A 12,509-nucleotide genomic window follows, 5' to 3' on the forward strand; every position below is an offset into this window, starting at 1 on the left:
AAGTTCAAAAAAATCAAAGCCAAACCATATTGTGGTGGTTTAACATTAAAAAAGAAGTAAATGATTTTCATTCTCACCTCTCCCTCTCCGTCCCTCTCTCTCATCCCCAAGGTGAATCATACTTTACCAAAATCTACCCTAAGGCCCCATCCATTCCATAAATATTGAGTGCCTGCTGTGTACTAAGCATTTGGGGAAAGATACAAGCAAATCTAACGTAGGATATACTATAACCCATCAGGTAGTTGTATTCAGAGGTTGTTTTTAGGTCCTTTCCTCAGCCTTAGCGTATAACTTGTACTTGGTAATGGAATACCAACTTGTTCTCATTTTTTTCTCATTTGTGAGGCATACTAAACATGACATACAAATTTTATTGCTTCCTTTTTTGGCTACTGAATATCTTTTTGACTACTGAAGAGTAATACCACCTGTTAGATTTAAAGTGCAGTATCTCATTAGATTTAAAGCCCTGCTCTTACCTAGTGTGAAGAAAGATCATATTTGTGCTGGAAACTACTTTGTGTGACAGGTCATCATTAAAGAACGTAGCAGGGCTTAAAGAATTGGTGGGCTGCACTTTCCCCAGTGGTTGGATACCTCATAATTATGGAAAGTAAAAATGTAAATTATATTTCTAGAAGTGACAGCTCAGGGTGCTTCACAAATTAGAAGTCACTTATTATCAGAAGAGTTAAAAGTGAGCCTACATTCGGGGATATGAACGTTTAGGATAAGGAACCTTTTGGAAATTATTTTTAAGTGAACAATAATAATACTCATTTTAATATCATAACATAAAGCTATAGGGTTACCTTTACTGCGGAAACACAGTTTATATGGACTTGTGTAATGACAGATGTTCTAATATGTATTTTAAATAATTTTTAAGATGCTTTTAAAAACTTACTGGTTTTGGTAGAATAAAGGAACACAGCATTATGGCACAGGGAACTCTACTCAGTGCTCTGTGGTGACCTAAATGAGAAGGAAATCCAAAAAAGAGGGGATACATGTATACATATAGCTGATTCACTTTGCTGTACTGTATAAATGAACACAACACTGTAAAGCAACTATACTCCAGTAAAAAAAAAGCATTATTATTTCTTTGCATCTTCAGATTCTTTAAAATATTTTAATAAAAATTCTCCTTGAGTCAGATATCTTCTATTATATGTGCTTTGCTTTTCTTCTCAAATTTGGTAATAATGTATCAATAATTTCTAATGTAGAAATTGAGCTTATGCTCTTCAGCCAGCCCTTGATAACACATAGCTATATCGTAGTCCAAACAGGGCAGGGAGGGAGGAAGGGAACGAAGAAGGAAGCAAAGGAAGGGAAGCGAAATACTGTGGTTCTGAAACACAAGTAGGTAATTTGCCTTTTAATTGTAGCTTCGTTCTTATTTATTGTATTATTAAATATGATGACCAAATTTGTTGAATAAATTTGTATGAAAATTTATTGAATTATTTAATGTTTTGAATATTGAATACCTGAGTGTTGATAGGAAGCCAGCTTAGCTTTCTAAGCATACACAATTTATATTTTGAAAGCCCATATTTACTCAACAGTTAGAATCAAAAACTATTTGAGCTTTGCAGTTTAGAGATGGGATATATATTGTATATGCATAGTATTGAAGGTCTGAACCTTTAGATTTGTCATCCTAATATTTAGTTTTTTCTGACATGATCCTCCTACAAATTGCCCAACAATTTAGATAATTTACATTTATGTTATTGGAAAAGAAAACTTTAGAAATTAGATTTCTAAATGAGATAGGACCAATGTACTTGGCTGGCTCATGTGACTAGCTACATTGGCACTTAAGAATTTTCTGTGATCTTATTAGCTAATTAGCATAGGGTCCTTTTCTGCATCTGTATAATCATAGAATAAAGCCAAGTGGACGTGACACAAAACTTAAGTGAACAAAACTGTTTTGTTTCATTTTAGTATGGATTTCCTTAAAATTTTGCAAAATTATGAAGCTAGTATTTATGAGGCCCAGCTACATAGGTTGTGTGTGTGTATTTCTACCACAGGAAGTGATATGTATTGCCTCATTTTATAATATGGTTCAGCAACAGTTATAAAGATATGACCTTAGTTTCAGTTCTTTTATTAGGAAAATGAAAATCTTTCATTTACTCACTAATTTCATAGCTCTAAGTCCTTTGTGAACCATTTCTTTTACTGATCCTTTTGTGCTTCTATAGCTGCAAGATCCAGTATAGCAGCCACTAGGCATTTTGACTCTTGAGCAATTGAAATGTGGCTAGTCTGAATTGACATGGAACTGTAAGTGTAAAATATAAAATACACTTGGATTTCAAAGATTTATTACAAAGCAGAGATGTAAAATATTTCATTAATAATTTGTATATTGATTGTGTATTGCAGTGATCAGTATTTTAGATATATTGGATTGAGTAAAATATATTACTAAAACTAATTTTTTACTTTTTATGTTTTTAATGTGGCTACTAGTAAATTTAAATTATGTAGGTATCTCACATTTGTGGCTCTCATATTTTTATTGGATAGCACTGTTCTAGAGTCTGTCTTTTTTTTTTTTTTTTTTTTTTTTGCGGTGTGCGGGCCTCTCACTGTTGTGGCCTCTCCCATTGCGGAGCACAGGCTCCGGACGCACAGGCTCAGCGGCCATGGCTCACGGGCCCAGCCGCTCTGCGGCATGTGGGATCTTCCCGGACCGGGGCACGAACCCATGTCCCCTGCATCGGCAGGCGGACTCTCAACCACTGCGCCACCAGGGAAGCCCGAGTCTGTCATATTTTATATAAGGAAGTCAGATTTAGAAAGACATAGTCTTTCTTTCATCTCTTTCCAATTCTATGTTCAAGGGTTAGAAAGTATTTTAAAGCAGTTTATATGTTCCAACAATTAAATGACATCTGTTCTATGTAATGTAGGTGTACACATAAGTAGAAGGTATGTCTGACCATTTGACCACTGGTTGTAATGTTGAAGTGTATTGGTGTGCTCTTGAATGGAGAGAATAAGGAAAAATGAAACACAAACTACTAAGAATTGAAAAAGGGAACATGCTTATGTGCTATTGAAAACGCCAGTAAAAGACCCTAGTACTAATCTTTAGGAATTACATATTGTAATCTAAAATTATACTGTGTTGCAGATGGTTATCTTTGGTAATAACTGACTGAAACCACTGATGGAAAGATACATTTAGTGGTTTCCAAGCTGAGAAAAAAAATATTCCAATGGAATATTAGTTCCTATTTTTTTCTCTTACACAGAGTTGTCTTCTGTGAAAGAGGAGGCAGAATATTTCACATGTCATAGTCATAAAATCTTAGGACCCACAGAAGTTCTTTAGGTTCCTATATGATACCAATGAGAATAATCATTTTTCTCCTAAAAAGTGATTGTCTCTTTTCCCCATCCCACCCCCATTTCCATGTTTATTTGTTTTGTTTTCCAAAAAGTCATATTTAATGCCCTACTTAGGTTTATTTTCTACTTACTCACTAAATAAGGAATAACTGTTATGTTTTATATTTGAAATTGTAAGGTACATTTCTTTTTTCTTTTCTTTTTAATTTGACTCTTTGTTTTACAGATGAGGGCAGAAGTGCAGTTGACCAAGCAGGTGGTGCACAGATTGTAATTGACCATTTAAGGTCACTGTGCAGTAAAACAGATCCCGCCAATGAGAAGCTCTTGACTGTCTTTTGTGGCATGCTGATGAACTATAGCAATGAGAATGGTAAACAAAATTGAAAACTTGCTTTATCTGTGGGGGAAAAATTAAAAATCATTACTGTAGTATAAACTAAAACTATTTAGAAAAATTATAAACAAAGCATTGATAAGTAGCATATAAAATTAGTAATTAGTCAACATTAAATAACAATGTTTAAAAATAAAAAATGGTCAGATTTACTAAATGGGACAAATTGTTGAAGGGTTGTCCATGTTAATCAATACCAAAAACAAGAAACAACATAATGGTGTGGTTTAATATTTTTTGCTATGAACATTTAAAAAATATACAATGTTAAAATACCTTCATGTTTATTACTTTATATTAATACCAGGAGCAGCTTTAAAACATAAACACTGTCTATATAAATAGAATTATTTTCTCTAGATACTGGGTTTACTTATAACAATAAAAAAATCTTTTAATGAAATCTGGCCTTAGAAAAATAAAGTTCAGATATTTGATTTTAGAAATTTAATAAATATTTGTAAACAGAAGTTTCTTTTCACTGTAAAACATTCTTAGAACCCAGCAACAAATAACATGTCAATTTTCAGATAGCCTATATGGTTGTTAATTAAGTGAGCATAAGAATAGTGAAACAAAGGCTTCATTGTACTTTTAAATGTCACAAAAAATTCATCTGTCCTATGAATTACTGCATGGTAAAACACTCAAATTCTAGTAGGTTCCTAGAATTAATACAAATAAGGTCTTTCTGTGGCTTATTTCATCATGGCATTTTAAGTTGTAGTCTCTGGCAGAGACCAATTTTACTTGTATATTGAAAATGTAATAGTATTCTTTCATGTGTCCTAGAAACACATGGCCCTTTAGGTATATTTTTTATTTCTTCATGAGTCCAAAGAAATATTCTCAGTAATTAAAAAAAAAAAAAAAAAAAGGTGAACATCGATGACAAATGGCTACTGACATTTGACCTTGGTGTTAGTGACAGCAGCAAATGGTGGGGACTGAGCCCTGTCCCATTGAAAGGGGAGAGCTACTACTCTCCTCTAGCCAGTTGTTTCTGTGTGGCAGTTTGGCCACGTACTGCCAAATCTTTTCATCTGGTGCGAAGAGGAAGCTAGAAATTTAACTTTTCATGTGACATCTGTTTTTTAAATGGTGGATTACATTTGCTTCTCTAGCACTGTACAAGCTAAACAGAATGTGTCCTCAGGTCACATCCTTTCCAAGAAACACCAGTTTTAAACTTATGAATTAAAGTTATCCATTATAATAATAAAAAATAGTTCTTATTCATCAAATGGCTTGCCTGTTAAACTTGAGCTAGAAACAAATGTAGTCTTTATAGGGTCAGTTACCTCTATTTTTCTTACCCTCTGGTGGAATCATTTTTGAAGAGAAAATGTCCTAAATATGAACAGGAGAATTCATCTATCTGGGTAAAGTTCCTAAATAGTTGAAATTTGACCATAATACACAGGTATCTGAATTGCATTAAGAAATCATTGGCCAGTTGTTCATGTCACTTGCTTTTTCTTCGGCTTCATTTAGGCTTGGACACCTGAGAAAGTGGAACAAAGCTAAGTGGGAGAATGGTTTAGAAAGACAAGTGAAAGAAACTAGTTGTGAAGTTATTATGGCAGCTTTTGATATAAAAGAATTAGGCTTGTTATGCATCTAAACTAGTTGTTTATCCTTTGAGGAATTTCTTCAAAAATCTGTACAAAAGCTTATCAAATGGCAAAATGGTCTTGAAAAACATCACTAATTCTAATCCAAAGGAGATTGTGATTGAGTCTCTATAATAGGGTGTCACACTGTGTAGAGAGGTGTACTGAGAAGGTAATGTTAACAATACGCAGAGTGCATGGTCTCAATGTGTGTATATTTCTTTTGTAAGGGTAGGTGTTTTTTTTTTCCCCTGGTGTGCAAGTATTCCCAAGAAATAGCTTAGATACTTTAGAAAGCTATATTAACTTTTCTCAGAACATTACTCGAGCAGTGGTGTTTTTGTTCCATTATTCTAAAAGCTGAAATTTGAATGCAGCTTTCAAAAGTTATTAGATAAAATAGAAGTAAACTTATCTTTAGTATTTTAAAGGAACAAATGCCAGACTTGTGACGATCTTCTTTCCTCTGCTTCCTTTTACTTTTGTCTGTCGTGGGGACCATAGTTTGTGAAGTGGTTCTTTTGCTCCATAATGCTCTTTAACTTAAATTATATCCTTTTTTGTTTTGCATAATTATTAAGCATCTTTGTTGTTGTATCAATTATTTATTTACTCTTTTCTTTAAAATATGTGTTGAAAGACTTTCCAACTTAATGTTAGGTCTTCTTGGTTAACTTAAGATCATTTGGTATTGATCCTGTCCACCTGTATGAGTCACTAAGCCAAAAAGCACTAGAGCTTTTTGAAACTCAGGAGGCGCTTTTTACTAGCGCCGATAAATGAAATTCCTTTTTTGTGTATTTACTGTTGAATTCCAGTACACAAGCCTGTGCTAGTTTCTGAGTAGAATAGTTGAGTGATAAATACCTCCTTATTACTCTAACGGAAAAATTATCTCTACCCTTGGGCCCAATAACTTAAGCCTCATTTGTAGTTAGGGAGTTATTCTTTAGCTTCATAGATAAAAATTTTTTTAAACAGAGAGAGATAAGAAAGTACTGAAATGGGGCTTCCCTGGTGGCGCAGTGGTTGAGAGTCCGCCTGCCGATGCAGGGCACACGGGTTCGTGCCCCGGTCCTGGAATATCCCACATGCCGCAGAGCAGCTGGGCCCGTGAGCCATGGCCACTGAGCCTGCGCGTCCGGAGCCTGTGCTCCGCAGCGGGAGAGGCCACAACAGTGAAAGGCCCGTGTATAGCAAAAAAAAAAAAGTACTGAAATGGTAACAAAGACCCACCAACATAGTTTCTCTAATAAGAACATTTTCAAATTGTTTATTAGTCCTAAAGGTGGCTTGACACCAGGCTGAGACTTAGGATATCTTGATTCCTGTCCATATAGTGGACAACTCTGAGCATATCAAATCTTTGAATACATTAAATAGGAAGTCAAGTTTCTTAAACACATGCAAGAAAGATATCTATAATGAAAACACTCAGTAAAGGCATTTTTATACCCTTTGATAAAACTGTATAAAACTCAAGGTTCACGAGTTTTAAAACTTTTGAACCAGCTCAAGACTTTAAGCTATGAGCTAGATATATTCTTTTGTTTCCCCACTGGTGAAGCAATTAAAACTTTCTATATTCAGACAAGTAAGTTTGGAATATCTGAATAAAAAAAGTTATAATTGCTTAGCTAGAAAAGTTGTGTCATTAATATTGCTAAATAAAATCATGTTTAACTAGGATAACAAACAAAACTTTGTTTAGTAAAAATCATTTCAAATTTTTCCTTTGGGGAAAAATCATACCTGTTTTTCACATGGTGAAAAAGCACTCTTCAGTTCTGTGGCCCTCCAAAATATTCTGAGTATTTGACAGTTGTGGTTAGAGACAAGCGTATTGACAGTTTGACATTCTATTTGAGGAAATGTGAACCTCCTGTATTTTGTTTATGTAGTTACAGCAGGGTGCCCAACCCCGGTACCGGTCTGCGACGGCCTGTTAGGAACCGGGCCTCACAGCAGGAGGTGAGCAGTGGGCAAGCAAGCCCTTCTAAAGTGACTAACATAATATACACGGTCTATGATGGGCTTCATCATGTGATGAGTATCATATATATGATATATGTATGTGTATGTGTATATATAGATATATGTATATACCTATGATTTTTACAAATAGAGCTGATTTTTCTGTGGTATCTTAATAACTCCTTATTATCGAAAGAGTAATTTCTCTTTTTTTGTGGTTCCTGAAATCTCTCTGCAATACTCTCATGATAATTCTCACATTTATTTGCCGCACGGACTTATGATAACTGAACTACGGTTGAAGGGAGGCCATCTGTGTGATTTAAGAAATGCAGCTCATGGAGTATCAGAGCATTTTAACAATTGAATTTAAGTATTAAGCCCAGTACTTAAATTCAGTTGTTTAAAATAGGCCTGTAAAGTATCTTCTCTCCTCTAATTTAAAGATCACTTAATATGTAATTAGTTTTAGCTCCTTTCATTTCAACCAGCAGTTTCCCAATTCTAATAATACTCTTCCTAGTGAACTCAGCCAATAACTTGGCTTACTTGATTTTTCTTCATATTTAAAATAGGAAGAATAGAAATTAATAAGGAATAATCCTGATTAAAAACTAAAAACGCACTTTGGACTGAGCTACTTGTTTATGTTTTGGTATTACTTTATTATAGGTAAGAAAGAATGTTTCCTAGATGTTATATGTTTAGAAAATGATTTGCTTTGCATGAGTGAGGAACTAGTTCCAAAGTTTACTTACTGTGGGTATAAGCTAGTTAATAATTCCATAAATTTCCTAAACACTGAAGACTTTTTGCCTAACTTTAAGGGAGAAAGACAAAACAAAGTGTGTTTTTGCAATTTATTGTCTTTTTTTCTTAATTATAATTTTCCTATATACTATTTTCATGTATTTTCTGTTCATAAACGCATGGGAGATGTACTTTTAAGTTATATCTTTTGAAGCCCAGTTTGTCAAATTAAAGTACTCTAGTATGTTAAGGTGTGTTAAAGACTTATTGTACCCCTGAAAAGTTTTTAGGTTTTAAAAAATAATAATATTAGAATTCTTTATTTACTAACTGCTGTTCTCTCTAAAAAATTTCTGAATTTTTACTGTTTGTCCAGCAGAGCTTTCTAATCAGTCTGAAATAGGTTGCATTCATGAAGTTCTGCTACAAATGTCATTTTAAACAAATTGTTTTATTGATGTACAGAGCAGTTAGTTGTTCTTGTGCCTCCTGCTAATTCTGCCTATTAAATTTGACCAGTTAGACTAGGTTATTAGCTCTTCACCATAATCCTCCTAAACAATTACTATAATAATGCTGTTATTTAACGGACAGGCTAAGAACTTGGTTTTTAGTAGAGGTGTACCAAATGCATATTTTGGTTTAATTCCACATAGACAAGTATTAGCGTTAATATTCAGCTTTGGCCATTATAGAATGAACTTCTGAATGCAAGAATTGGAAATTTTATCACAAAAAAAATGAAATGATTGTTATAGTTTTTTTTGTTAATGATTTAAAGTTTGGCATTAAATTATAGAAATTATACTCTTTGCAGCATTTTCAGCTTCTGGATTATTTTTATAATCATGACAGTGCAGTTAGCATTGTGATACTAAATCAATTTTAACTGGGGACAGTGGAGTAACAAAATATGTTTGGGGTTCTTTATTCTCTAACATGTTTTTCTTCATTTGCTTTATGTCTTGATTGAATGTTATGTCATGGATGTTATTGAATATTACTTTCAAGAATTTTCTCATAGTGAAAATTTAAAGAGGCAGAGTGGGCTTTCTGATTTTAACTCATCCTCATAAGATGTAAAGACTTCTCAAATTGGACTTTTTCCTGAAAGATTCATGGCCTGAATGGAATTAAGTAACTAAAAATCAAAAACAACTCCTAACATTTATTTTATTTTTTGTTGTAAATTATAAAGAGAGTAGATAATATAATCTCTATTATTCTGCCTTGATTTAATTTTTACATTTGTATAGCTTTCACCCTCATTAGTTATTGCCACATTTTAATATTGCAGTATAAATTTACATTTCAGCTAATAGAATTTCAACACATGAAACACATGGGGAGATTTTTCTCTGTACATGAAATGCTTACCTATATTTAAAAATGAATATTTAGATAGTAAAGATAAAACTGAAAGACCAGGCCTCGTTTTTATTTTTGATGTTACACTGGTTGAAATATGATGGTATCAAGCACATGATCATTGACTATGCACAAATTTGTCGGTGCTAGAAATGACATTGAATAAGCGTTCAGGTGTTTGACCTTCAAGAGCTGAGGCAAAAGCCAGAGATGAGTAATGGATTTTGACCATATATCAGTGCATCTTTAATTCAGACCATTTAAAATATTCATTCAGTGAGAAGCTCAGGGCAGAAAAGTATCATATGTAAACTAACTTGTGTAAAAATTAGTAACCCTGATTTCTGACTACAAATAAGTCCAGTTAACAGCAAACTGCCTATATTTTATTTACTGAAAAAAAAATTTAATTAAATATTTGAAAAATGTTTCTTGGAAAGAAATTAGAAATCTTTGGGTTATATAGATATTTCTTGTTAACACAGTTTGTGTGTTGCAAATAACTTCTATGAATTTTTAAAGTGTAAAAAATTTAATCATAGTAATGCTCCAGGGTAACTAGTATTATTTGGGTTTTTGTTAAAACCAGTAAATCCTTTCGTAAAACAGAATTTTCATGTTTTTTAAATGCATATGATTATAAGATAATACATGTTGTCTGTAAATTAACCTGACAGCTCAATTTGCTATACAAAAATTTAGGCTTAAATTTATACTTACTATAGATGTGGCCTTTCAGCAATGCCCTATGAGAGCCCAGACTGGATTTATTTCTCCCAATAAGAGCTACATAAGCAACAGCTGGCAGTAATCCTCTTCTAAAAAAACAAAAAACAATTTTAACTTTTAAAAGACCAGTTTGTTTCTGAGATGAAAGCACAGCGTTTTCTTAAATCAGAGTAGATGTATATGTAGAAATCTTTGTAGCAGTATTCATTATAACAAGAGTTGATCTGTAGTAAATAATTTAACCTGAAGTGAGTCTAGGGAAAAAGTTATCTGCTGGACTAAGACATAATCATTCTAGATGTTATTGGATTGAGAACAGCAAATGGGTGGGCCTCTTAAGAATAATAAAACATTTTTCCTTTCTCTTGTGATTTGCTTTGAGGTTTTTCATTGTTGCTGTGTTTTACATCATACTCACTCATGTACTTTTGTCAGTTATCTCTAGAACTTTTACGAAAGGGAAATTTTGCTCTGTAGAGACTTTTATTTTCAGAACCCAGAAAAAAACTTTTTCATTTTTTATTGTTAACTTTTAGAAAGCAAGAAATATATAAATGTATTGTTTTTAGACTCATATTCTCAATACTAACGAATCTTGATTCTCTTTTTTTTTTTTTCTTTGAAATGGCTGTTTGTCTTGGAAATGTATAACCTGGGGCTTAATTATAGAGGTAATCTGGGTGCAAAACATATAATGCAGGTTTTGTGTAAAGAGGCCTTTGAAAATCATTGATTTGAAGTTAATTTTAAACAGTTTAAATATTTTTGGTTTCATATCTCAGCACTAGGTTTAGAATAAAAATTTTTCACTTTCCTGATCAATCAACAAAAGTAAGTCATAAGTAACTGAAAAGGAAGTCTTTACTTGTACCTGCACATGTGTATGTATAAAGTTTTTAACCACAAACCATCCTCTTGGTTGCTGTATTTAAGTCAGTTTACTTTTCAACATTATAATAGATAGAGCTGCAACTTGCTTCAACTTGCAAGTTCTACTTCACTGTTACCTCATTTCTAATTTTTACTTTTTATATATATATTTTGGAAATATAGATGTGCCATTAGTAAAGGGCAATTTTCTTCCATCTTTATTATGCCCAAATGATTTTTATCCAAATTGTATTAGAACTTTTCATCAGGATTTACATTTGCTTGTTTTTATTGTTTCAACTGTATATAATTAATTTGACTGTAGATTAGGTTTTTATGCAATCCTGTAAATAGGAAATGTTGTACTCTTTATACTATAAATAATATACATACTAATGTAGAGACTGTATATTTTGAATTGTGTGTGTGTTATTTTGACACAGTTTCATCATTAAGTCCTATTTATCAATAAGCTTATTGTCTATAAGGGCCATTTCTTAGGAATAAGATAGACGTGTTATAATCTTCTTAAGAAACCTATTCTTTTTAGTAATTGATCAACATAACTTCAGTTGAGTTACTGCAATTCTTGGCATACATTTCTGGACCTATAATCTATACCAACGTTTTAAACATTAAACTTAAAACTCAGGGGGAAAAAGGTTCTTCAACTTGAGATCTTCTCTCCAGATCTCCATTCTTTGGAGTTTCCATGTGTGTGACCTGAAGAACTTGGAACCATTGAAATTCAAATGTAGGTAGGTAAGTGTTCACACCAGCGCATGCGTTGATTGCCTTATATTTCTTTGTATATGCATCTGTATTGCACCCCCTCAGTGCCTTTCTTCCTCTTCCTCCCCATAGATCATGCAGGGCCTGTGTCATCTTGATATTATGTAATTTTGTAATTCTGTATTTTGGTCAGTATTTGTCTGTGTTGTGTGTCAGGAGCAATTTTTAAAAGTCTTCAGACATTTATGACATTGTGCTGTCTAAAGACTGTCTTTCACACATAAGTGTTTGCTGTGTATGGGCCTTGGTTGCATTTTTGTGAATTGTGTTTGTTGAGCTCTGACAACATTCCCTTGGAGTTGCTGGTATTCTTTGAAGGATGCAAAAAGTCTCAGTCTTGAATTATGTTACTTATTTTCTCAAATCTAGAGAATGTGAACTATTTCTGGTTCTAAGGATTTCTTCCAGTTAGTCTTTAATTTAAAAGTCATATTCCTGATACCATTCACAATAGCATGAGTGTCAGCTGCTATCCTTTGAAGTCTATTCAGAGCTTTCTTTGGGCAATAAGAAAAAGTGATTCAACTTAATAATTTGCTTCCAGCAATAAGTACTAATACTAATTTATTCCACACAAACAGGACCTCTACTTAACCCTCAAAAAAACTATTTATTGATAACGTAGTAAGTTGTAA

At 33.0% G+C, this 12,509-nt stretch overlaps 1 protein-coding gene across 11 annotated transcripts in view; it reads left to right on the forward strand.

Annotated features, from left to right (window-relative positions):
• Nucleotides 1–12,509, forward strand: part of RAP1GDS1 (Rap1 GTPase-GDP dissociation stimulator 1) — a 164,110-nt gene that overhangs the window by 97,216 nt on the left and 54,385 nt on the right. For 8 of the 11 annotated variants that reach the window (XM_029234782.1, XM_029234783.1, XM_029234779.1 and 5 more), the window contains one exon: nt 3,608–3,754. The exons of the other annotated variants lie outside the window; for them this stretch is intronic. In XM_029234782.1, the coding sequence (XP_029090615.1) occupies nt 3,608–3,754 (147 nt within the window). The remainder of the gene's footprint in view (nt 1–3,607; nt 3,755–12,509) is intronic. 11 annotated transcript variants of the gene reach the window in all.

This window comes from Monodon monoceros, unplaced genomic scaffold, assembly GCF_005190385.1.
Source record: "Monodon monoceros isolate NGI ecotype Baffin Bay Population unplaced genomic scaffold, NGI_Narwhal_1 Super_Scaffold_20, whole genome shotgun sequence".
Lineage (NCBI taxonomy): Eukaryota > Metazoa > Chordata > Mammalia > Artiodactyla > Monodontidae > Monodon > Monodon monoceros.